Source organism: Xenopus laevis, chromosome 2L (assembly GCF_017654675.1).
Source record: "Xenopus laevis strain J_2021 chromosome 2L, Xenopus_laevis_v10.1, whole genome shotgun sequence".
NCBI lineage: Eukaryota > Metazoa > Chordata > Amphibia > Anura > Pipidae > Xenopus > Xenopus laevis.
Genome location: NC_054373.1, coordinates 60,515,464 through 60,542,296, shown reverse-complemented (window position 1 = coordinate 60,542,296; position 26,833 = coordinate 60,515,464). Strand labels below are relative to the sequence as shown.

General features: G+C 42.3%; 1 protein-coding gene across 1 annotated transcript; it reads left to right on the top strand.

Annotated features, from left to right (window-relative positions):
* The first annotated feature begins 4,342 nt into the window (after positions 1-4,342).
* med18.L (mediator complex subunit 18 L homeolog) lies at positions 4,343-11,763 on the top strand. The gene is made up of 3 exons (XM_018246423.2): positions 4,343-4,636; positions 7,367-7,448; positions 11,050-11,763. Exons 2-3 carry the CDS (start codon positions 7,376-7,378, stop codon positions 11,601-11,603), a joined length of 627 nt encoding a protein of 208 aa, XP_018101912.1. The 5' UTR covers positions 4,343-4,636; positions 7,367-7,375; the 3' UTR covers positions 11,604-11,763.
* Positions 11,764-26,833: the final 15,070 nt, after the last annotated feature.

The window sequence follows — 26,833 nt, the reverse complement described above, 5'->3', positions numbered from 1 at the left end:
CTTGACATTTTTCGCACTATGGTGATCAGTCGTTTAGTCAATTGGACAAATAAGATTTCTGACCGCTAACGATAATATCTCTGCATGTACTGCCTATCAGATTAGATCAGTGGGTGATTGTCTTTACCTATTGTTGGACATAACTGTCAATAAATGTCCAGAACATTGTCTGATTTGTTCTTTTTACTTCTTTATTTAATTTGAATGGTTAGTTGTAGGTTGGTCTATACTCTGCCTGCCCTATGCTCCATGTGTGCCAGACTCTGCCTGCCCTATGCTCCTTGTGTGTGCCATACTCTGCCGGCTCTATGCTCCCTGGATGTGCCCTACTCTGCCTGCCATACTCTGCTTGTGTGTGACATACTCTGCCGGCCCTATGCTCCCTGTGTGTGCCAGACTCTGCCGGCCCTATGCTCCCTGTGTGTGCCAGACTCTGCCTGCCCTATGCTCCCTGTGTGTGCGCCATACTCTGCCTGCCCTATGCTCCATGTGTGCCAGACTCTGCCTGCCCTATACTCCCTGTGTGTGCCATACTCTGTCTGACCTATGCTCCTTGTGTGTGCCATACTCTGCCGGCTCTATGCTCCCTGGGTGTGCCCTACTCTGCCTGCCATACTGTGCTTGTGTGTGCCATACTCTGCTTTCCCTGTGCTCCCTGTGTGTGCCATACTCTGCCTGCCCTATGCTCCTTGTGTGTGCCATACTCTGCTTGCCCTATGTTCCATTTGTGTGCCATGCTGTACCTGTGGAACATAAGCCTGGTAGGGGTTTGTTAGCATTTGGAAATTGTTGTTAAGGACCCCTAAGGTGTTTAATTATGCCCTGGGGCGCTGTGCTATCCAAAGGGGAGGAGAAGGCATATGGATTTAAGGGTATATTTTAATATAATGTACATTTTTCACATGAGTGATGGGTGATATTCCTGCAGTGAGCACCAACCATTTGGTTTTTTGGTGTGCTACCACCATTAAAGATGGATGGATGCGGTCTTAAAAATTCTTGTGGTAACATGATTGTGGTTTTAAGTGGGTGTGGTTTAAAAAGGGCCATGGTCAACACTGGCTTCCATTAACGGCCCTCCACCACAGAGACCAGAAACCACTGATCTAAATGGTGATACCAGTCTAGTATTTAGTTAGTAAAGCTTCATTATAATATTTATGACAATCTGGCCATTGACCATTGCTAATTTTCCCAAAATGTAAAAAGGTATTATTCAGATTGGGTAGGGAAATGATGGGGTTTGTTATGAAGAATGGGTTCATCTGTATAATCCACCACTTTCTAATCCGTAAAAACTCCTTTCTCTGGTTTATTACACATGGGCAGCAGAAGGGGCTACAGCACCAATATAAACAAGTTAGGGGAGAGAGGGAATCCATGGCGGGTGCCGTTGTGAATTTCAGTGGGCTTGGAGAGAATATTGTTTACCTTGACTTTGGCCATCGGAGAATTGTATAAGGCCTTAACCCATTTAACTATTTTTGGGCCTAATCTTTAGGTTGTGTCAATCAAATAGCCTTTAGTGATAAAGGACTCAAATTATCCTGCTATGGTATCATTACGGATTCCCGTGTCCCAGACTTAGTCTTAATTAAGAAATTTGCAACTCAAAAGTTGAAACATTTATGGTAATGCTCATTTACACGTACAATTAAATTCTCCAGTCTGTGAGGAGAGAAACACGGGTGGTAAAAGCACCTCCCATTTAAATGAAATGATAGACCCCAACCATATGTAAGCTCTCTTGAGCAAGCCCCCGAGGGGGGAAATGCACAGTGTATCTGCCTCAGTAAGATGTCATTGTATGTTTAAAGGAGAACTAAAACGTAACTAAAGAAGTAGGCTAGAAATGTTCTACATTATGTTTTAGGCTTCTATACCAGCCCAAGGCAACCACACCCCTTAAGCAGTAAAGATCTGTGTCTCTAAAGATGCCCCAGTAGCTCCCCATCTTCTTTACTGCTGATTCACTGCTCATGCTCTGTGCTGCTGTCACTTACAGGCAGATTAGTAATTAATACAGATAATTACTACATAGCAACACAGACACCAGTGCAACTAGCATCGGAATTTAATAATCAACTTTGTAGCATCAGTGTAAATTACAGGCCAACCTCATTTTCTGCTTGATAATTTATGACGACCCCTAAGCTTAGCTTCTCAACAGCTGCTCAGAGCCCACTGAGCATGTGAGTGTCGCAGACACTTTCCAAGATGGTGATCCCCTGTGACAAGGTTGAAGCCCTGGATCATTGCTGCTATTGAGAAACTGAAATTTTAGGCTGCAATAAGGTCATTATATAAAATATGTCATTTTTAGCCATATTGATTTTTAGGGTTTAGTTCTCCTTTAAACTGTTTTGTCTTGCGTTTGACCCCCTCTGTAAAGCCCTGTGGCAGCCAATTGCAGTATATAAATTAGGGATGCACCAAATCCACTATTTGGGATTAGGCCGAATACCAAATCCTCATTTGCATATGCAAATTAGGGACGAGAAAGGGAAAAATTGAAAAAAACATTTTTTACTTCCTTGTTTTGTGACAAAAAGTTATGTGATTTCCCTTCCAGCACCTAATTTGCATATGCAAATTCAAATTTGGTTCGGCCAGGCATGAGGATTCGGCCAAATCCGAATCCTGCTGAAAAAGACTAAATGCTGGCAGAATCCCGAACCAAATCCTGGATTCGGTGCATCCCTAATAAAAATATAGCATGGTGTAGAATACAACAAAAGGTGCAAAGTTTGCTATGGGTTAATCACCACTAATAACAACCAATCCTTAAATTAATTCACTGGTCACCTTTTAAAAACTAAATATCTTGGTTGCTATGGGTCTTGCATCTTGGCAAACTTTGTGGCTTTTATTACAGCACCAGTGCGGCCAGGAAAGATGAATCTCAGTAACACGCTGCATAAACACTTGACACTAAGGGTGCTGGAAATAGAGGAATTACCCACATTAGGGTAGGACTACACGGACGTTTTCGGCGTGATCTGACTTGCTGCGACAAAACGCCCCCGACAAATCACATGCGATAGAAATAGGGTAAGAGATAGAAATGTCGGGTGAAGTCACAGCATTGATCCGATGCGACACGACTGTCAGATGCAGACGCAGCGTCTGCATCCGACAGTCGTGTCGCATCGGATCAATGTTGCTTACCTCTTCCCTTATTTCCGTCGAATGCAATTTGTCGCAGTGCGTCGAATCGCGCCGAAAATGTCCGTGTAGTCCTACACTAAAGGTAAACCCCTGCAAATGCTTCTGATTAGCAACTACTTGTCCGTTTTTAGAGGGACAGTCCCTCTTTTGACAACTCAACGAGTCCCTCGTTTGTACTGGAAAGTCACGATTTTCTCTGCACTGAACAGCCAGAAAAACAGGGGTGCTTCGCCAATGAGGCGACTTGAGACTGTCGCCTCAGGCGGCATCACCCCACTAGGTACCAGTGACGGCAAAAATTACGCTCCTGGTACTTTAAGAGCCGAATTTCCGGTTTTCAAACTGGAAATTCGGCTCTTCTAGCTCAGAGAGCGCAGATAGGCTCTCTGCGCTAGCGTACTGGCCCTCTCTGCTGCCCTGGTGGACCCCCCGGACCCCCTCAGGCTAGGGTTGCCACCTTTTATAAAAAAATGTACTGGCTGCTGGGGGACGGGGCCTCAAAGGGGCGGGGCGAGACGTCAAAAGGGGCAGGGCCACGCCACGGACATCATGGACGCTAGAAGAGGCAAAAGAAAAGGTAAATTGCAGGGGATTGGGGGCAGGCCGAGGACTCCTTTTGATCGTATTACAAATTTACCGGCAGTTACATTGCCGGTAAATTTATAATACCGGCCCCGGCCTTGGCAGGTATTTTAACGGCTAGGCCGGTAAAATACCGGCCGGTTGGCAACCCTACCACAGGCGCAAAAAGATAAGCGCATGGGGAGGGGGGGCGGCAGCAACTGCTGCTGCCTTGGGCGGTGGAGGGGCCAGGATCACCCCTGCAGAAAAAGAAACAAATTTTGAGATAAGCCAATTAGAACTTGTAAATATAAGATAACAGGTCCCTTGGGAAAAGTTAGACTCACAGCTTAACGAGCAATTCACCTTCATTAGTAAAACTGTAATAACTGGAAAAAAACTACAGAAATATGTTCATAACCTGCCAAATTTTGTAAAATGAACATGGTAATTAAGGAGTGTGGCCACGAAAATGGGCGTGGTCAAAATGGTTGTCCCTCTATTTATTTCCAAATGTTTGGAGGTATGAGATAGGTAACTCTAAAACATTTTTCTTGACCTTTCATTTAGCATTGTCTGTACCCCTGAATTTATTTATGTGCCTTTTATTTAGAAACTCATTTCTTGACCCTCCCCGTGCGAACGAGAATGATGCGTCACTGTCCCGTCTTGACTGCGTCAGGAGCCCCGCCTCCATACAAATCTTCGTCAGACGCACGCAGCTACGTAAATGGTCCTGGTGGACTTGATGCATCAAGGCAGCATGATTGGGAAGCTATTGAGTGTGGAATATCGACCGGGTCTTGTCTTATTAGCTGCACTGCGAGTCATGCTCTAAATGAAGTGATTGAGCTTAACGCATCCCTGTTCATTTGTTTTGCTAAATTTTGTCAGGCACTTCATCTTTGTAAGTGTGTATAGATGTCTTATGTGTTGTAGTGTGTGTTACCCTCGTACTGCAAACGAATTGTAAGAACATAACCATACCTAGGATTGCCAACATTTCTATAGAAAAAATCCGGTCTTACAGTCTATTTTACTACCTTATCAATAACACTGGAACAGAGTAATATTTTACTGACCTGGTGGCAACCCTGAGTAGATCTGAAAGTGGAGTGACACTCTCAGGCTGCAAGTGCTCTCTGGCTGTAAACCATACCTGGGAAAGTGACCTTAAAGGGATACTGTCTTGGGAATTTTTTTTTCAAAACAAATCAGTTAACCTGCACTGAAATTTATTTCTCAAAAGAATACAGATTTTTTATATTTAATTTTGAGACATATTGTCAGATTCCCAGCTGCCCCCAGTCATATGACTTGTGCTCTGATAAACTTGTCACTCTTTACTGCAAATTGGAGTGATAACACCCCTCCCCCCCCCTCAGCAGCCTAACAACAGGACAATTGAAAGGTAACCAGATTACCAGGCCACAAAGGCCCGGGCCTAGGACTGGCAAATTTCTAGGGGCAGCATGCCACCCAGCCACATTGGGAACGCAGCGTTCCACATCGCTGAGATACACGTGCTTACATTGGGGGGGCATGCAATTGGTGGCCATTAGGACCGTGAGGTCTCGAGGCGCCCAAATGCAAATCCGGCCCTGCAGATTACAGCTCCCTAACACAAAATAACAGCTGCCTAATAGATCTAAGTACAGCACTCAATATTAAAACTCAGGTCCCACTACGACACATTCAGTTAAACTGAGTAGGAGAAACAACAGCCTGCCAGAAAGCAGTTCCATCCTAAAGTGCTGGCTCTTTTTGAAAGCAAATGACTGGGCAAAATTACCAGAGATGGCTGCCTACTCACCAATTTTGAATGAAATTTTATATTGTGAAGTAAATTATTTGCAGTGTAATTTAGAAATAAAAACGACATCATAAAAATCATGATAGAATCCCTTTAAGCATTGCAGTGAACGGGTAATTTAAGTTTTTATTCAAGCCAATGCTGAATCTTTTTGTATTGCCATGCTCATGTTCTACTCTACACATCTCTCTCTTTCTCTCTCTCTCTATATATATACAGTGTGTGTAAAAGTTGGCACACTCAGGTTTTGTATAATATGCAAAAATTTGATTTTATTAAACATATTGGCAGAGCTGCGGAGTCAGGAACAATTTTGGTTATCTGGAGTCTGAGTCGCCAAAAATATATATATTATACAATATATATATTATAATACAAACACTGAAAATAATCAAATCAGATTTAAGAGCTTCTATGAAGGAGGATATGGCAGACTCAAATCTATTTCTAAGAACAATACTTTAGTTAATTTTGTATTTAGCGGCTATTCTACAGCTATATGCCAGGTTCAATTAATATATAAGTTATTATAGGTTTTCCAATATGTAGTTTAACGTTTTGGTTTAGAATTATCAAAGGATGCGGTTTGTATTTTGAAGCTTTGGCAGTGATAAAATGCCTTGTATGTTGTGTACTTAACTTCTTTCAATCAACATGGAAATTACATTCGGAACAGTAACCCCAAAAAGTGAAAGTGTTTAAAAGTAATTAACATACAATATACCAGCATGCACTGGTAAAAGCTGTGTGTCGGCCTCAGAAAGACGACTATAGTTTATATAAACAAGCTGCTGTGTAACCATGGGCACAGGTTAAAGTGGCCATACACTATAAGATCCGCTCGTTTGGCGATTTTGCCAAACAAGCAGATCTTAACTCAATATGTCCACCAAAGGCAGGGCGATATCCGGTAGATTACAACAAAGGAAATGGGTGTGGACAGGTCGTGGACCGCATCAACTAGCCGATGTGCTCCTCAAGCTCAGAAAAAATTAAACCTGCCCAATCAATATTTGGATTGTTTTTAGCCTGATATTGATTGGGGGGATCTGTTGGAAGCCCCCACACACGGGCAGATAAAGTGCCAAAATCTTTAAGCTTTATCTTCCTGTGTATGGCCACCTTAACATAGCACATAAGAAATAAGCCCTGTCCAATAAAAAGGTCTTTTATCTGTTATGTGCTTTGTAACCTGTGTGCTTTCTTATTTGATACTTACAGTTTTTGGTGTTACTGTTCCTTTAAAAACAGAGAAGTCAAAGGATCTATGTACCGACTCCACAGCCCTGCATTTCTGTACTAAACCAGGACCTTTGTATTATTCCTGACAAAGGTTTAGGATTGAAACGTCGCATAAAATCTCATTTTGCATATTATACAAACCTTGAGTGTGCCAGTTTTTACATTTTGCCTTACATATTTATCACTTGGCCCCCAGGTTACAAACTCGGTTTGTGGATTGCACCTATATAACTGTCTAAATGTCAGGAAGTGTATCTGGGTAAATATATTACTTTGAATGTGACCTTTATAAGAACTTGAATATACAGAGGGTAGAAAATTAAGTACATGTTAAACTTGTAACCCTTCCAAAGTCAAGTCAGAGTCCAGAAAGCTCAGAATTATCTCCCACAGTACAATTTAGATTGTAAGCTCTATGGGACAGGAACCTCCTTCTCTCATTAACACATGACACTTAAGCTTTGTATACTTATGCATATTTATTGTATTTATTATGTTACTTGTCCTCCCGGTTTGGGATTCGGCCATATTCGTGTGTTCTATATTTTGGTTCATTTGTGTCTATTTCTGTTTTATAACCAGCATTTTGCAATGGAGGCTCCTCCAGTCACCACAATGCCTGTATCTGGAGGAACTATTAACATGATGGAGTACTTGCTGCAAGGTAACAAGGGTGTAATAAACTGTATGGGTCTTCCGTCTTGGTTTATCATTCTATTCCTTTGAGCCCCCTCGTAAAGCCAGTCCTGCAGTTCTCAATCACTGTTTTAAGCTGTGTACATGTGTTCTCTCTATTATGTGAAGCACTTGGCACAGGTTATTCATCATTTGCATCATTCTCCACCCCATTGTATCTTGCTAATATAAGGTCTCAATTAGTGATGCCTTTTCTTTGACCCGTGTCTGAAGGGGAACTATCATGAAAATGTAATATAAGCTTCATCATACTCAAGAAAGTTTCTGAATATAATCAATTAAAAATTCTGATTTATTTCTGAAATAATTAAGTTATTCTTCTTACTCCCTCTCATTATTTTTCTCTCTTCATGCAGGAGTTGGAGACTGATTTGTAAAGGTCGTTAGATCCAATATATCGTATAGGGGGGCTCCTTTTTCCTAGAAGATCATTAGAAATCCTGTCTCTCTAAATACAGGATTTGTGCCAAAGTCCGTTATTTTGTTCGATTTGATTGTACTGGGATTACTTGAGTGAGCTTGAATACATCTGCTAGAAAAGGGAGCCCCCCCAAATGATATATTGGATCTAACTGCCGATGAAAATCTGACACCCAAAACTCCTGCATGAAGACAGAATGAAGAGAAACTGATGCTGAGAGCGGGATAGTGAAGATAAACTTGATTATTTCAGAAACGGTAGAGAATTTTTAATTGCTTATCTTTAAAAAGTTTCTTATTTCAGTGTGATTAAGCTTGTATTTGAATGTTTGTGATAGTTCCCCTTTAACCACCCTCTTCCAGCTCAACATGCCATCATTGTTTATATACCCCTTCCTTACTGCCTAGTGCATAGATTAGAATCAGACTCGGGGCATCTGTACTGCAAGGCACCAGTAGTAAACACTAAAGCTGGCGATACACACACTAGACTAGGGCTAAACCATACACAGTCCAAGAATCTGCTCCCCCACTGCTCCTCTGTTGCTGCTCTGCCTGCAGCTGAAAACATTACCTCTGCTTGGGTGCAGGCAGAGGTGGTGGATTTTAACACCGAAATGCGATATTTTGCATTTTACGCTGAAATTCTCCACGTTTGCCTGCAATTGAGAGGAGGTAATGTTTCATTCGGATTGATCCATGTATATGATGTACACACCCAGCAATTTTAACAACACCAGAAAAGGCTCTCTATTCCTACTGTTGAATAATTTCTAGCTACCTGAAATTTCAAAAGTATACACTCAATGTAAATAGAACGGGTGGCAAAATGTTTTGTGGAAGGGTTTTATTCATCCACTTACAAATAAGTTTAATAGCAGAGAAACCAGTTTGCTTGAGGTAGAGGTGTATGCATTTCTTTTTATAGTTCCTGTGCCCCAGGGTAAAAATAGCTTTACAAGAAAAAGGCACATAATAAATCAAGTACATAGGTACAGTGAATACATGGACGTATTACCTTACAAATGATTTCTAGCATTTTATAGAGAGGCAACAAAACTTTGCTATCTGCAGAAAGCTAGTAGATTGATGCATAAAAATGTGTTTTTTAGGGCAAAGCAGATTTTTATATGCAGTCAAGCAGCACCTGTTCTGTTTCACCAATTAAAGGGGCAAGTTAGTAAAAGTATGTAAAAAAAAAAAACAAACAAGGAAATAATAATGAACACAATGTGGGAACCAATTATTTATTTATTTTAACTTACTCTCTGTGCCACGCTGCCATCTTGGTGGAATTTCCCGTGGCTTTATAGCGTCTTACATGCGCACTATAGAAAAATATTTTATTTTTACTAAACTGCACACGTTTTAAGCTCAAACCTAAAAAAAAACAAAACACAGGATCACGTTGGCAGATACTACTTGTGCGAGCTGCTTACTGAGTAAGATCCCCGTACCAGTAAAAGTTTTACTGGTATGTAGGCCGGGTGGTCACCAACTTTTTCCCAGTCATCCTTTGTGGCAGGTCAGGCTTGGCATATGCACAGTACTGTATTCTGTGAAATTTTAGGAATTTAATGGCAAATATGAAACATTAATATTCTCCAACATTTTGTCAATATTTCTTTCTGAAAACAAGGGTGCTAATATAGTAGTAACAGTAGGATCAAATTTATAATACCATCTGCTCTTTTGGGAGGGTTTTCCACTAGATTTTGGAACATTGTTGGTTGGATTTGCTGGGCACAGGTTTAGGGCCAATTTATCCCAGAGGTGTTTTGTTCAGGCCAATTAATGTCTTAACCTTCTGGCAACATAAAGTTTAGCTGTTAAAAAAATGTCTAATGTTTAAAAACTAAAATAAAGGTTTTTTTTACCTAAATAAAATGTTTTTAAAAATGAGCAGAGATCCATTCTTAGTTTGTAGTCTGAAATGAGTGATGGGCTTGTTTTAACTTTTCACCTCAGGAAGCTGTCATCATTATTGATGAGCTAATAAGCAGTGACTAGGCCAGCCCAGTCCCACTCGCATACCTCTGCTTTATTCACATAGCTGTAACTTATTTTAATGAGTTTTACCTCTTCACTACATCACCACCCCGTAGATTTTGCCTCCTCCAAAAGAATTTGCACTTGAAATTCCAGCAGCAACTCCTAACACTGAGCACTTGTTTATACTCTGACATCAAAAGCTCTGAAGGTTAGCAGACAATTACATTAGGTATAAACAAGCAATGTCATCTCGTGAGAGGGTGTTGCTGGAATTAAATGTGTAAATAAGTTCAGTGATGAAGAAAGCTGTATTTGTATTGTGTCCAGATGCTCATCTGACACTGCCCATTTAAATAAAAAGTGGTAGTTGATCCTTCCTGCTCACAAGTTTTAATTAGCAACGTTTCGGGCCCTTCTGACCCGGGAACAAAGGGAATGAAACGTTGCCTTCGGGCACTTTAAGTAAAGACTCACTTTTTTCAAATAACCAGAGTGCTGCTGTCTTTGTTGAAATTGTGTCTAATTGCCCTTGCAGGGGGTACAGCACGCACCTGGGGCTGCAGAAAGCCATTTCCTACTCTTGAAGCAGACATGAATTGAATCGATTATACATTCAGCAGGTACCATTCACCTGGTATCCACCAAACCCAGACTTCTCTGTCAGACTGTGAAATGCAACTTGTCATTCCAGAGAAGCTTCCACTTCTCTAGTAGAATTGAATCCTACACAATATAGCCAACGATTGGTATTGCACAGCATGATGTTAAGCTTGCATCCAGCTGCTTTTCCCTGGAAATCTACTGTTTAAGAGCTTCTCAAAAACCGTTTTGTGCTGATCTGGAGACCAGTTTGGAAATCCTAAAAGTGTGTTCAAAATGAGGACGTTAGATTTGGGTTTTATTATGGGGGAGTTACTTTTGTTTACTTTTTACAATTGTTCATTTGTTTTTCTTTTTTTTTTTTTATATATATCTGTCTAGCATTTGGCCAGATCCCCAAATCTCATATAAAATGTCACCCTGCTGTAGTCGCAGCAAAAAAGCATTAAACAACATGTTTTAATTACTTGATTAATTTATCTCCAAGATTTACCACACTTATCAGTAACTGTCTAGTTATCAAATATTAAAGTCTTTAATTTTGTTTTTTTTTTCAGGTAGTATTCTAGACCAGGGTCTAGAGAGCCTCCTCCATCGTTTGCGTGGTTTATGTGACAATATGGAGCCTGAGAATTTTTCAGATCATGAGAGTGTTTACCTTCTCAAGGGTCAGCAGGCCAGCCCCTTTGTGCTTCGAGCACGTCGCCCTTTGGATCGGCCAGGTGCACCATGGCACCTTAGGTACCTGGGTCAGCCTGAGGCTGGAGACCGAAGCCGCCACACGTTGGTGCGTAATTGTGTTGACATTGCCACCTCGGATGTTCTTCCTGAATTTCTGCAGGAGATGGGCTTCCGCGTGGACCATGAGTTTGTAGCACGGGGCCACTTGTTCAGGAAAGGAGTTATAAAGGTGGCCGTGTACAAGGTGTGTCGGGTACTGGTGGCAGGCTCTGCAGAGGGTGCTGAACCCTTGTCACTTTCATATCTTGTAGAGCTAAGTGCAGTGGCACCAGCTGGTCAAGACAATATAGCTGATGAAGTCAGGTTGTTTGCAGAACAGCTCAGGCCACTTGTGCAGCTGGAGAAAATAGACCCAAAACGGCTGATGTGAAGGGGACATTTCAAATGCATTTACAATCCTATATTGTTTCTGGTAAAAAAAATTTACACTGCCATACTTCCTTGTTTTTCTCTGATCTTAAAGGGATACTGAATTCGGGATTTGGCCAGGATTCAGCCTTTTTCAGCAGGATTCGGCCGAATCCTTCTGCCTGGTGAAACCGAATCCTAATTTGTATATGCAAATTAGGGGCGGGGAGGGAAATTATGTGTTTGTTTTTTTCACAAAACAAGGAAGTAAAATGTTTTTTCCCCTTCCCACCACTAATTTGCTTATGCAAATTAGGATTCGGTATTCTGCCAAATCTTTCGCAAAGGATTCGGGAGTTCGGCAGAATCCAAAATAGTGTATTCGGTGCATCCCTGTCCCTTTCACCCCCAGCAGCCTATTAACTGAACAATGGGAAGGTAACCAGTTTGCAGCTCCCTAACACAAGATAACAGCTGCCTGGTAGATATTAAGGTGGCCATAGACATCACCAAACGAGCGGATCTCTCCCTGATATGCCCACATTGAAGTTGGCGATACCGGGTTTATCCGATCGTGGGTCCTAGGGCCCAACAATTGGATCACAATGCATCCGAAACGGCCAGTCGGATCGCGGGCCGCTTCAACGTATTTTCTACCCTGCCCGATCGGCATCTGGCCGACTTTCACCCAGATATCGATTGGGAAATCCCGTCAGGGGGCTCTACACAGGCCGATAAGCTGCCGAAGAATACAGAGTCCAAATCCTAATTTGCATATGCAAATTAGGGGTGGGAAGGGAAAATCATTTTTTACTTCCTTGTTTTATAACAAAAAGTCACGCAATCTCCCTCCCCGGCTGAATCCTGCTGAAAAAGGCAGAATCCCAAACCAAATCCTACTTTTATGGGCCCGTGTAGGGGGCTTTAAGAACAACACTCAATAGTACAATCCAGGTCCCACTGCGACACATTAGGTTACAGTAGGAGAAAAAACAGCCTGCCTGAAAGCAGTTCCATCCTAAAGTGCTTGGCTCTTTCTGAAAGCACATGACCAGGCAAAATTACCTGAGATGGCTGCCTACACACCAATATTACAACTAAAAAGAATACACTTGCTGGTTCAGGTATGAAATTTTATATTGTAGAGTTGTTTGCAGTGTAAACAGTGTAATTATGAAAAATAAAAACATCATAAAAATCTCGACAGAATCCCTTTAAAGAGACAAATGTCAAGTTCTGCTGGTTTCATTGTGACATGGTTATTTATCAAGTTGTGTTTTTCCTGAAGAAATAGTTTTTCAAGGGTAGCTTCAGTAAAAACTTGAGTTTTTCGCAACAAAAAAAAATTTAGAATTTTTCGAAATTGATTATTCCCCGAAGCTGCAAAAAGCTCAAATCCAAAAATACTCCAGCTAAAACCTGTCAAGGTCATGTAGAAGTCCGTGGCAGTGTTTTTAGCTGTTTTGATTTTCAAGTTTTTTTTCCGTGCTTTGCACTCGAAATTTAGATAATTTCAAACTATTTCACTTTTTTTTACTGATAACTCGATCAATTAGAATATTTTAGGTCCCCCCCCCGATTGCATCAATTCTAGTTTTTTTTACATTCTGTTTTTTTCATAAATAAGCAAACATTCAAGTTGTGAGTATATTCGAGGTAGAAAAAAACCTCACAACTCGACTTGTTTTTAGCTGAAAAAATCCTTTCTTGGAATTGTGTTCTGTGATATTTTATTTTAAATTCATCCACCTCTGGAGTGCAGTAACGTAACTAGAGGGGGGCGGGCCCTGGCGCGGGACGTGCAGCCGGGCCCCCTTCCATACGCCCGAAGTCAGTGGCGCGCAAGCTGCCGGGGGGCCCTGAGGGGGTGCGGGCCCTGGCCCAATCGCACCCCCTGCTCCCCCGGTAGTTACGCCACTGGGACATCACTTCTGGTCCATGGTAACGTCACTTAAGGTTTTGTGGGTCTCTGGATCGGGAGTTAACTAAACCCATTGCGGGTTGATTTGGGCATTGGGTCTGAGCAGGGGACTGAGCAGGGGACGGTTTGGGTTGCAGGCCAGCGGGCACGGGTCTGTCCGACCAGCAATTTTCCATTCTGTATAACTGGATTGGTGCATGTACAGCCACTCCAGTATTACTTTGGCCTTAGTTTGGCATCATTGTCCCACTGAAAAGAAAGAATCTCTTAAAATCATGTGACTCTTCTTCACAAAACAAAAAAAATAAAAATAAAGCCACTCTTTTGCCCTCCCTGATTTGCATATGCCATGGTGCAGAAAGTAACAAGAAACCAAACAACCATCCTAACTGCTTTGGGTTACTGCACTGGTTAATATTTCTATTTTGTATTGGTATCTGGAGGGCCAAATGCACATCCTGTTTATGGGTCAAGTGTATCTTTCACATTTGCTGATTTACTACATTTAAACAACTTTATAATAAACTGTGATTTTAACTAATGTACAAAAAGGATTTTATTATATAGTGTAGCACTTGCCCCAGACCTAAAGCATGAGGAGGTGATTTGTACAAAAACTCCACAGTAGACACACTTGGATCCTATGAAACAGGTGAGTGTATATATGTAAAAGGTTACATGTGGGATCTGTGCGTCTGCTCTGTTTTCTGGTACAAATTTTCACTAACACCCGTATAAATTATCATCTTCAACAAGATCGCATTTTTCAACAGCTTCCAATGTACCTCTGTGGAAATGTATACATTTTATCCCACCTGAACACTATTCTTATCTACCCCATTTTATAATATTATTTGTTGTACATTACTGCTTGTTTCTATATTTTACCTATATAATAACTTGCCTAAACAATCAGCTGACAGGTGATAAATGTCCTTATTCTCCACCTCAACTGATATTTGTCACACACATTAATGGGGTTATTTATCAAAGGTTGAATTTTAGAGTTTTATGTACCTCAAATAAACGCACAACTTGAATGGTTTCTAATTTAAAAAAAAAAACTTGAATGGGAAAAACTCGAATTAGCAAGTTTGGGGTTAACAACCCAAAAATTCAAACTGATCGAGTTTTTCGGTGGGCTAAAACATGAATTGTTCAAGTTGATCGAGTTTTTCGGTGGGAAAAACACGAATCACTTGGATTGATTGCGTTTTCAGGGGAAAACCCTCCAAAAACACTCAGACATCATGATGGCTATTAACATCTTCAAATGGTTTAAGGGAACACTGACGCCAACAAGACCTCGACGGTTTTACATGTGTATTTTTGAATTCGAGCTATTTACAGGCTTGGGATGTAATAGATCTCTTAACCTGAAACTGTGAGTTTTTATCACAAAAATCAACTCAAAAACTCAAATTGTCCTGGAAAACACAGCTCGATCCTTAAATCTGCCCTAAGACTGCTGTAGGGGCATTTACCCTATTTATTACCACTAGTACACCATCAACATTTTGTCTGTAGATTTTTTTTGCCATGATTATGTTAAAGGCTTAACAAATTCTAGAAACATAGAATCCTATCCTTTTATGGATAGGTATACATTACAATAATGTAGTCGAGAAGACTGCAAAACAACTCCTTTCAGCCCTGGCCCATAATGGAAATCTTGTAAGTCAGTACAAGATGGAGACCTACACAACTACCTTTAACTCTGTAGCACCTGTATTTTTGAGAATTTTGTTTTTTCTAAGTTACCATTGCCTTCAGATTTTGCATATTTCACAGGGCATTTTCAAAAGTAATAATTTAAATAACTGTCAGTTTAAGACATTTTTGCAGTTCTATTTTTACCTAGATGAGTATTTTTATAGTCCTCAGATACCAAAGGTCAAATGTGCATTCTGCAGTGAGATACTGCTGGCTAATCAACAACTTGAAGAGTCTTATGATGTGGATTCCTCCCATGGTGCTTATAGATCCAGATGTTATTTGAGTAACACTATTGATGCTCCATATAAAGCATAAACAAGCTTTAAAATCCGAGTGGAGAACAACGTTTAGAAGAACTACTCAAAACAGGTCACTGTTACACATCTTCTGTTATAACCAGTTATGATAGAACCAGTAACATTATTGTATTACGAACTGGAATACAAATTAGATTTGAAATGGCATGTGGGGTCCTTGCAGGTACATAATTAGATTCCCAGTATACAACCCCCACCCTTCCCCCTTTCTTTCATAGGCAAAGAGTGTTTTAGCACAAGCTCTATTCATTGCACCCATGTTGTCTAAGGGGTCAAACTGCCCCTTTAATTTAGATTTGAAGCAATAAACTACTATACAACATATTCATGTACAATAAAATTTACCTATAGGGGATGCTGATCATTTTTTACTGATAGGCCTGCTTTTGAGCTATTTGAATTTCCTGTCTGATAGAATTTCTAACACCAACATACTACCACAGAATAAATATGGGGCGGAAGACCAAGGAGCTATCAAAACAAGGTTAGGATAAAGTTTTCGATAAGCACTAATCAGGGATACATTATATAAGAAAGAAAATATTTTTTTGTAATAAGGCAGTACTGTGTGTTGGCTCATGGGCAGGCACACAGCTGATTTCAGTGAAGAAATGCCAGAGTTTGCATTCTTGTGAAGGAAATGTAAATTACAAATAAAGTTGTATACATTGCCCACAAAATGGAGAGATACTTACAGGAAGCGTTGCTCTATACGTTTCCCCCTGTTTCTGTAATCCAAGATCGTAGTAAATTTTTTTGCAAGGTGCATATAATAGAAAATCCGACCCTCTCGCTATCCAAATAGGCTCTAATAGGGCTCACACATGCGCAGTTGAAATTTTGTAAGCCCTGCGCATGCGTACCATATCCTTTACTTTCCCCATGCAAGAGGAGGACTAAATTTAGCGCATGCGCACTTCACACAGGGAGACACAGGACATGACGCGCACTCGGCCAACATGGCGGCCGCAAAGTTTGTAAAGGGCTAAAACTTCAACGGCACGCGTCAGTGCGGGAGACCGAATTGGGCAGCGAAAGTAATGCGGTTCAGGAGAGGCTCACCCAAGCAACAATTAAAGATAGGTATAAAAAATTACCTTTCCTTCTCCTATAAATCAGTCGCGTGTGCCTGCACCCAAGCCAACACAATTAAGTTTAATTGTTTTTATTGTTTTCATATAAATTTAAGAATTTTAAACAAAGATCAAAGAACAAAGCTATACAATAATGCACACCTATACAACTTGTTGTGGCTAAATGCACAGAAAGAAAAATAAAATATAGTTTTTAATTGGTGATGCCACCTAAACAATTTACTAGATTACAAACAAGTAAATTAAACCAAAACTAACAACCTACGCTCAGTGAATTTATGTAAGGTTCTTTTTTTTTAACAGATTTTCTTTATTGCATTTTAAACATCCAGTTACAAAGAAAAAGAAAGAGAAAGAGTCAAGAGAGATAGAGCCTCGGGGCAAACCGAGGAAAAGGAAGAGTAAAGAGGGGAAGGGTCACCCGCGTTCGGCTCAGAGTGTTACTAAAGTGGGCATGTCGAACTAGGCATCCCACCACGAGTAAAAGTGCAGAAGTCAGTTTCAGTCCGTATATATCGATAGGCCTCGGTCACATTTCACATGTTGCCTTTAGTAGAGAAAAGTTAGACGACCTTCAAACATTCTGGCCCACCCCCAACCAGGCATGCCATATCTTCCCAAATTTTCCTGGGCAGCCTCTTGCCATATATGTCAACTTTTGACTGGGAAGAACACCGTCGATTAGTTTTTTCCAGAAATTCAAAGTCGGAGGTGCCGTTGCCTTCCAAGTCATCAGGATGGCTTTTTTGGCGAAGTGCAGTAGCTGCAAAAGGCAGATCCGTTCGCTGGTGCTCAGAGCGAGACCTTCAGTTACACCCAGTAAGCAAAGTTCAGGTGAACATACATTGGGGAGTCCAAGCTTACTCTCCGCAAACTGCATTATTTCCGCCCAGAATCTCTGTATTTCAGGACAGTCCCAAAAAACATGACTATAAGTACCTTGAGCACCATTACATTTAGGGCATACATCAGGACAGCCAGGATAAATCTGGGCCAGTCTGTGAGGCGTCAGGTAGACACGATTAAGAAACTTTGTGTGTATGTACCTATCTCTACTAGAAATGTTAGTCTCAGGAATTTGACATAAAATTTCCTTCCAGTCACCTACATTTAATTGGGGAAACTCAGGCTGCCATTTCCGGTAGAAATGTTGGAGCGGATCAAAGTCATCCCGCAGGAGAAGGGCATAGAACCAACTAAGTGACCTTACCAGTTCAGGGCGTCTCAAATATTTTTCTAAAGTAGTCTCCACTACCTCTGGGGCTCTCTCTGGAAACTGCGCTGATAAGGCATGACGTAATTGCAAATATCCAAAGAGCATGTGATTTTGTAAGTCAAAGTCTTCCTTCAACTTTGCAAATTGTTTTATCTCCCCAGAACCAACCACATCCCCCAAAAACTTAATTCCTGCCGCTGCCCAGGTGGCAGCATCGGGCAAATGCCTTAATTGCATCAAAGCGTCATTCCCCCACAAAGGGGACCACTTGGACCACTGAAGTCTCTTACGGCAAGGAGACACCACCACTCTCTGGAAAATTGTACATACCGTTTTCATACCTGGTGTAAGAACATATATCGAGGCTATACCCCTATGTAACTGATTGGCTAAAGCCTCGAATGAGGAGAGTATTCCTGCCTCAAGAACCACCGCCTGGTTGTTCGGATTGGGGTTCAGCCACCACCAGGCATATACCAGCTGGCTTGCATAAAAGTACAGCAGGAAATTAGGAAGGGCCAATCCCCCTCTGTTAGCTGGAGCCTGGAGAGTCTGCCACCCAATCCTCGGACGTTCTCCCGCCCAAACAAAGCCACGTACTATGGCGTCTAAGTGCCTAAACCAGTTCCTGGGGGGTATAATTGGAGAGTTATGAAAGGCATAAAGAAATTTTGGTAGAAAAACCATTTTCAATATATTGATGCGTCCGGGTAAGGATAAAGGTAGATTTGCCCAATTATGCACCTTAAGTTTGAGAGATCCAATGAGAGGGGCCAAGTTAAGATCCCACATATTTTTTCGTATCTTTGTGTATTAATATCCCAAGGTATCTGAAACTATCCACCCATTGTAATAGGGGGCCATGTAGAACATCCCGCTGGGCTCCAGCATCAATGGGGAAAACAAGAGATTTCCCCCAATTAACCCGGAGACCAGAAAAATCTCCAAAGCCAGCTATCTCACTCAGGAGCTTGGACAATGAGTCCCTCGGGTCCGCCAGATAGATCAGCATGTCATCCGCGTAAAGTGAAAGTTTTTCTTCCCACCTCTGCATCTGTAGCCCTTTAATTTGAGGGTTTGTTCTAATGTTAATGGCTAGGGGTTCGATCGCGAGGGCAAAGAGAAGGGGGGACAATGGGCACCCCTGTCTCGTCCCTCTAGCCAAGGGGATCTCACCAGATAGACCCGAGTTCACCCGTATCCTAGCCCTGGGGGAATCATATAAGGCCTTAACCCACGCTATAAAGTTATTACCTATAGCAAACCGAGAAAGGATCTGCCATAGGTATGGCCACTCTATAGTGTCGAAGGCTTTCTCGGCGTCTAAGGATACCACGATTCTCTCTCCCGCATTCCGATGATGGGCCGAAATATTAGTGTACAGGCGTCTAATATTGATATCCGTACCCTTATTTGGCATAAAGCCTGTTTGATCTGGGTGGACCAGATTGTCTATCACCAGTTTCAGGCGGTTTGCAAGTATTTTGGCCAGGATTTTAACATCAGAATTTAGGAGAGAAATCGGTCGATAGGACCCGCAGTGTTCAGGGGGTTTGCCTTCTTTTAAAATCAACACAATAGTTGCTAGTTTAGAGGTGGCTGGAAGGGGGGCACCCTGAATAATATCATTGAATAGAGAGGCCAATCGTGGGGCAATAACCTCACCATGTACCTTGTACCATTCTATAGGCAGGCCATCCGGGCCGGGTGACTTGCCATTCGGAAAGGCGGCTATAGCCTCCAGAACTTCCTCTGTGGTTATGACTCGGTTTAGTAACTCTGTATCATCTCTGGAAAGTTTAGGGAAGGAAATGCCATCCAGATACCGGTTCAGGGCATCCTGAGAAAAGTTAACTTTGGAGCTATATAAGTCAGAGTAGTAGGAAAAAAATTCCTTCAATATCTGGTCAGGGCTTTGGTGCACTGTACCGTCAGCTGTAATGATCCTAGGGATTGCCGTTATCTGTGTCGGTTCTCTGGATAGCATTGCCAACAGCTTGCCACACTTATCCCCCTTGTCATACCAACTAGCTACTCGATACACCTCCCTCTGTGAATATTTTTCCATATATGCTAGATTGACATTTCTTTGGGCAGATAACAGCGCTTCACCCGAAGCATTAGTCGGATCAACCGCGTGTGTTTCCTCTACCTCCTCCAAGACCTTGCGGACTTCTAACAACCCTGAATCCGCCTTACGTCTAGCCTCTTTGATTAGTGAAATGTATGTGCCCCGAGTATAGGCCTTGGCTGCATCCCATACAGTTGGGGCTGGCGCTGTGCCTGAATTAATCTCCCAGTACATTTTGAATTGCTGAGTAAACTCCTGCTTGACAAACTCATGTTGAATCCACTTGGGGGGTAGTTTCCACTGCCTCTCTCCCGGTTGGGGTGTAAGACCCAGTTCCATTTGCAAAGGAGCATGGTCCGAGCAAATGCGTGTGGTATAACTAATTGAATCTACAAACGGTAGAAGTGTGGGGGAGGCAAACGCTAAGTCAATACGCGAGAGGGAAGCAGTGGAGACTGTAAAACATGAAAATTGTTGCTTGTCAGGGTGGGACCACCTCCAAACATCCGTTAAATTGGAAGCCCGGAGCCAGTCCCCCAGAGCAGAAGAGTCACCCCTGCTAGGTTTAAGGCGGTCAATTCCCGGAACAGGTACCGCATTAAAGTCCCCCATCCAAATTGTGGGGTAATCCCCTAAGGTAGCCACCTTTCCCAGAATAGTCTGCAGGAGGGCAATGTCCCCCGGGGGTGGGGAGTAGACGTTCACTAATATAAATGGGGTCGATGCTAAGCTTAATTTAAGAATTACATATCTGCCATACCTGTCGGAGACACAAGACTCAATTGTAGGTAGAAGTGTTTTCCTAAAAAGGATTGCCACCCCCCTCGAATATGTAGAGTATTCAGCATGAAAGGTGGGATTCAACCAGTGTCTCCTGAGAGCCCTTACCCTTTGCCCTATTAAATGAGTCTCCTGCAGGAGTACAATGTCCGCTCCAAGTTTTTTAAGGTGATCCAGTACCAAGGATCTTTTTATTCTATCATTGAGACCTCTTACGTTCCAAGAGATTAACCTAATCTTAGTACCTGCCATGATGCATGTAGTGGTTGGACAGCGTTAGGTATCATTGGACCGCTCACAGACTGACCCCAGATCCACTGAGTAGCCGCGTGGAGAACCCATCCGGAAGAGATAGTCAGAAGCAGAAAGTAGAAGAAAAGAACAGTTAAGTACAGCATTTTAAATCCCCACAAAACTCCCCCACCCGGTATCACCACCCAAACCTGGAGATACATTAATCCCTTAACTATGAACTTCCCTTGTCTTTGGGGTATACGGTATTCCGGTATTCACCAAACCAAAGAATCCTCCGTTAGACCAAAATATCAGAAACAGAAAAAAAAAAAAAAAACATATATATGTCCTCCAAAACTTAGTAGTTCTTGAAAACGAAAGAATAACAGCAATGAAAGACAAACTACGGGCATGCCCGCTGCTAAGGTCTCAGAGCTCCTTCCCTTCCCAGTGACTGATGCATTTCACACGATAGCCAGGTAAATATATATGCAAAGTGAGATGGACATGAACCGAAAAATGCCCCAGTTACTGGTAGCCCTGTAGCGATGACACCACAACAACCCCAGTCCCCAGGGTTGTCACAAACTTTCCATTATAAAGACTTGTTGCCGAGCTGGATGCTCCCGGTCCCTCATCCGTGAAGAAGCAAAAGGGGATCATGCTGGGGAGGAAGGTGGACTGGCCTGCTCCGGGCGTGGGTTCCGTCTTTGCCTCGAGGGACGTGTTTCCAACCAGTGGAGGGCCCCTTCCGGACGCTCGAAGAACTGTGGCCTATCACCATCAATTATGCGTAGTTTGGCGGGGTAAATCATGTTGTATTTGATTCCCAAATCTCGTAGCTGCCTCTTGACTCCTAAAAAGGAGCTGCGTTGTCTCTGCAGCGCGGCCGAGTAGTCAGGGTATAATGAAACACGTGCGCCCTTGTACAGCAGATCACCTTTTAGTCTTGCTGCCCTTAATGCTGCGTCCCTGTCCCGGTAATTTAACAGCTTTATCAGGAATGGACGCGGAGGGGCCCCAGGAGGCAGGGGCCTAGTGGGGACACGATGTGCCCGTTCAGCAACAAATTGCGATGAGAAAGTCTCTGGCCCCAATAGCTCTTTCAGCCATTGCTCTGCAAAGGTTTCAGGGTTGGCTCCCTCACTTCTCTCTGGCAGCCCCACTACTCTTACATTTGATCTCCTCTGTCTGTTCTCCATATCCTCCAATTTATCAGCAGCCATCTTCAGCTGCTTTTGTAACTGCGTAATGTCCCCATTAACAGGAGCTGTGCGGTCCTCCAGTGCACTGACTCTCTCCTCAAGCGCACCAGTGCGCTCCCTGATGGCCTGCATATCCTGTTTAAGGAGCAAGATCTCCACCTTAACCTCATCTATCTTGGATGTAAGGGTGGCGGTGATGGAGGATTGGCAAGCCGCAATTGCAGCCATGATATCTTGAGCGGAAGGCGCAGCCTCCTCTGGAGGGCCTGCAAAAACCTTGGGAGAGGAGGCCTGCTTAGGCGGAGTATTGGGGCTGCGGGCGCCATTTTGATCCATGCTGCGAGCAAACTGCCCCAGCTTTACAGCCGTGTCAGCACGTACCTTTTGCGCTCCTCTGCGCATATTCTGCTGCGGAAGGTAAGAGCAGTTAGTAGACACCGCTTGAGGGCAATTTCCTGCACGAGAAGGAGCAATTATATGGGCTGAACAGGATTTTTTGCGCGGAGCTCCCGTGTTGCGCTTCCTACCGGCTCAGCATTCGGCTTCGCCCTTATGTAAGGTTCTTAACCGTATAATCATACAAGGGATGAAAACTACTTTTTATGAACACATCAGATTAACCACTATAAGAAAATTATAACTGTAACAAGTCCAGAATACGTGGTTTAAAGCTAGAATCAATTTGGTAACACAATTGTTCCAGGTGCAAGCAGGAGAGGAGACTTATGCCTGCCTAGGGGCTGATTTTTGGCCTGCATTTTTCAGTAGGTCAATTTCAGCCCCTGTCTGGCACTAGTAACATGGTAACAACTGTATATATTACAGCCAAGGACAAGTGGCAATTTTATATATCGGGGGAATGATTTTCTCACAAAAAGGCAAAGTTTCTAGTGTAAACCTAGAACCTACCATAAGCTCAATTTTGGGACACAATATTCTTGCCAAAATCTTTTAAAGAGAGATCCCGCATAGTGTTACTTGTAGAGAAAACATAGATCCGACTATAGATATGGAGGGTTGCAAGGAATAGCACCCTCTGGGGCCCTACAGGATAGCAGATTAATCCTGATGGAGAGTAAAGAAATTCAGTCCTAACCAAAAGTATTTAATTCATTATGCATGGGACTGCATGTAAGGGATAGTTAAGCAAGATGAGTCAGGATACTGTCTAGAAGATAATCCAGTATGCAGACCCCAGCTGTTGTCACTTGCTGCATCCCATTACTGATCATATAGCCTAAAAAAATTAATTAGCACATTTCTCATCTAATCCCTTTTTCCAACATCGAATATGAAACATTTTCAATATTGATAGAATCAAGCTATCTGTCCTAGATTCCTGCAACCTTTTAATAATCAGTCACTAGTCCCTCATGTTTGATAAGATTGGTCTATGTTAAACACTTCTCTTGCCTAAGGGTAGGACTACATGGACGCTTTTGGCGCGCTGTGACAAAACGCATGCAACAGAAATAAAGTAAGAGATAGAAATGTCGGATGAAGTCACATCGTTGATCCAACGCGACACGTCGGATGCAGACACAGCGTTCTTGCAATTATTCAATTAATTTGCCACATATTTATTCCTAAATGCTGCCTCTACCCTATGAAGTAATCGTTTCTACTATTAGATGCTGTCAATGTTTCATGTACTGGTTTCATTTTGAAGGGCATTCATGGGATATAGTTTTCCTTACCAGGACATAGTCTCAACCTGAATAATTTTTTGAATCTCTAGACTCAAACTTCTTGGGAGCCAAATTTGACTAGAGCTAAGGGTAGATCATCTCCATATACTCACCCAACCGCTTACTACGCTCCTCTACTGACCTGCTACTCAACTCTTCTCTCATTCCCTCCTCACATGCTCACTAGGGATGTAGCGAACGTCGGAAAAAAAGTTTGCGAACATATTCGCGAACTTGCGCAAAAACGCGAGCGGTTCGCGAACGGTTCGCGAACCCCATAGACTTCAATGGGAAGGCGAACTTTAACATCTAGAAAAGACATTTCTGGCCAGAAAAATGATTTTAAAGTTGTTTAAAGGGTGCAACGACCTGGACAGTGGCATGCCAGAGGGGGATCAAGGGCAAAAATGTATCTGAAAAATCTGCCTGTGTGTGCTTGGAAGAGATAGTGTAGGGGGAGAGCTGTTAGTGATTTCAGGGACACTGCTAGACTAATAGCACTGGGCTCTTATAGTAGTAGTAGTAGTAGTAGTAAAACAACAAAAAAATAAATAAAAGCAGTCCTTACAAGGACTACTGTTATTGCAGCAGTCAGCAGATGAGATCAGAAGCAGGACAGCTGCCCACTGCAGCTACATACAGAGCACTGCAGTAGAAGGTAGATTACTAGCCAGCAAAGCTACCTAAGCTTAAATGTCCCTCAAACCCCTGCAGACTTCTGTCCCTCCAATAACAGAGCAGTATCAAAACGATTACTAGCCAGCAAACTTTCAACTGTCCCTGAAATCACTAACAGGCAGCAGCTCTCTCCCTACACTATCTCTTCAGCACACACAGGCAGAGTGAAAAAACGCTGCAGGGCTTCGGTTTTTATAGGGAAGGGGAGTGGTCCAGGGGAGAGCTTCCTGATTGGCTGCCATGTACCTGCTGGTCTGGGGTGAGAGGGCAAAAAAAAGCGCCAACAATGGCGAACCCAAAATGGCGAACGTCGCGCGACGTTCGCGAACTTCCGGCGAGCGCGAACACCCGATGTTCGCGCGAACAAGTTCGCCGGCGAACAGTTCGCGACATCTCTAATGCTCACATTCAAGACTTTGCAAGGGCTGCACCCCTCCTCTGGAACGCTCTCCCACGGTCTGTCCGACTTTCTCCCAACCTTTCTGCTTTCAAGAAATCTCTGAAAACGCACTTCTTTCGAGAAGCATACCCTCACTCTGCTTAACTACCAAATGCAACACCGCATACAATACCACATTTCTCACCCACTTAATTCGATCTTGCCCACTCCCACACCTTGTGTATTACTCCCTTCCCTTTAGACTGTATGCCTATGCATAGGGCCTTCCTCACCTTTTTGTACCTGTATTGATTGTGATGTTTGTTACTCCATATGTTCTATGTATGTAATTCATGTGATGTAGTTGTATAATCACATTTACTTTACAGTGCTACGCAATATGTTGGCGCTATATAAATACATGTTAATAATAATAATAATAATAATAAATAGACGAGCATTTTCCACACGATTCTGCCGCATCCGACACGCTGCGCCACAACGTAGACATCAAGTTGATCCGACACAACTGTTGGATGCAGAGGCTGCACGCTGCAACTGCATCCGACAGTCGTGTCGCGTCAGATCAACACTGTAACACTATGCGACATTTCTATTTCTTACCTTATTTCCGTCACATCTGATGCCTGCGTTTTGGCGCAGTAATTCTACCCTTAGCTAAGGCATTTTAGACACAGGTGCCTTTTTAGCCAGAAGGATATTAGGTAGTATCAGTTACTATTCGGCATGGGACAATTAAACCTGTTTCGCTTTACAAAAAAATGGCGAAACAGCAAAAAAAACATTGAAGTCAATGGGGCGTTTGTCGCACACCATTTTTCAAACCACGGAACAGTTTTTCAAACCGTATAACATTTTTTAAACTATACATTAGAGTCTATGGGTTACTTAATTTACTCATTTATTTCTTTAGTCTGGGTATTTAGCACAGCCCTACATAACAGGTCCAGACTGGCAATCTGTAGATCCTGGCAAATGGTAGAGGGGCTGCTATAGGATGGCACAGAGAGACACTATTTATTGGGCCTGTGGTGGAAAACTATACCCTTCAAACAATGTAGGTCTATAAAATTATATTGCATAAAACAGCTCATATGTAAAATCCTGCTTCATGTAAATAAACCATTTTCATAATAATATATTTTTTTAGTAGTATGTGCCATTGGGTAATCACGAATAGAAAATTTAAAAAAATAAGGGCCGCCCCCTGGGATTGTATGATTCACAGTGCACACAAACATACCAAACAAGCTATACTTGTTAGGTCACATGAGCCAATTAACAGAGTTATGTATTTTGCTTCCTCAATTCTTCCTGTTACAGTTAGAGTTGTAGTATTTCTGGTCAGGTGATCTCTGAGGCAGCACACAGACCATCACAAAATGGTGGTTCAAGGCAAGAGATGTAAAAGGGCAATATTTACTTAAATAAATATATATACACTAGTTTGATAAGATTCTTTAATATGCCACTTAATTTGATATAAACAATCTGTTGCTCAAGTATTAATTTTGGGGGTATAGATTTCCTTTAAGCCTCTGTTTATTTGAAATGCCAGGGCCTAGTAGAAATGCCTTAATTTCCTTTAAATGACATGTAAAGTCTACATTTTCAACAAGTTGGGCATATCTTTCCCACACAAGCCACATCATTTGTACTGCATATACCCCCTCCATTTGCCAGCACCATCACCTTTTCTTAAAACAAATAGCAGCTTTCACCCGGTGGCCATTTTCCCTTTGACACATCATCAGCAACAGTGACCTCTACAAAGAAGTGGAATATTCTTGAATGGCCAAGTCAGTCACCTGATCTGAACCCAATTGAGCATGCATTTTACTTGTTCAAGACTAAACTTTGGACAGAAAGACCCACAAACAAACAGCAACTAAAAGCCGTAGTAAAGGCCTTGCAGAGCATTAAAAAGGAGGA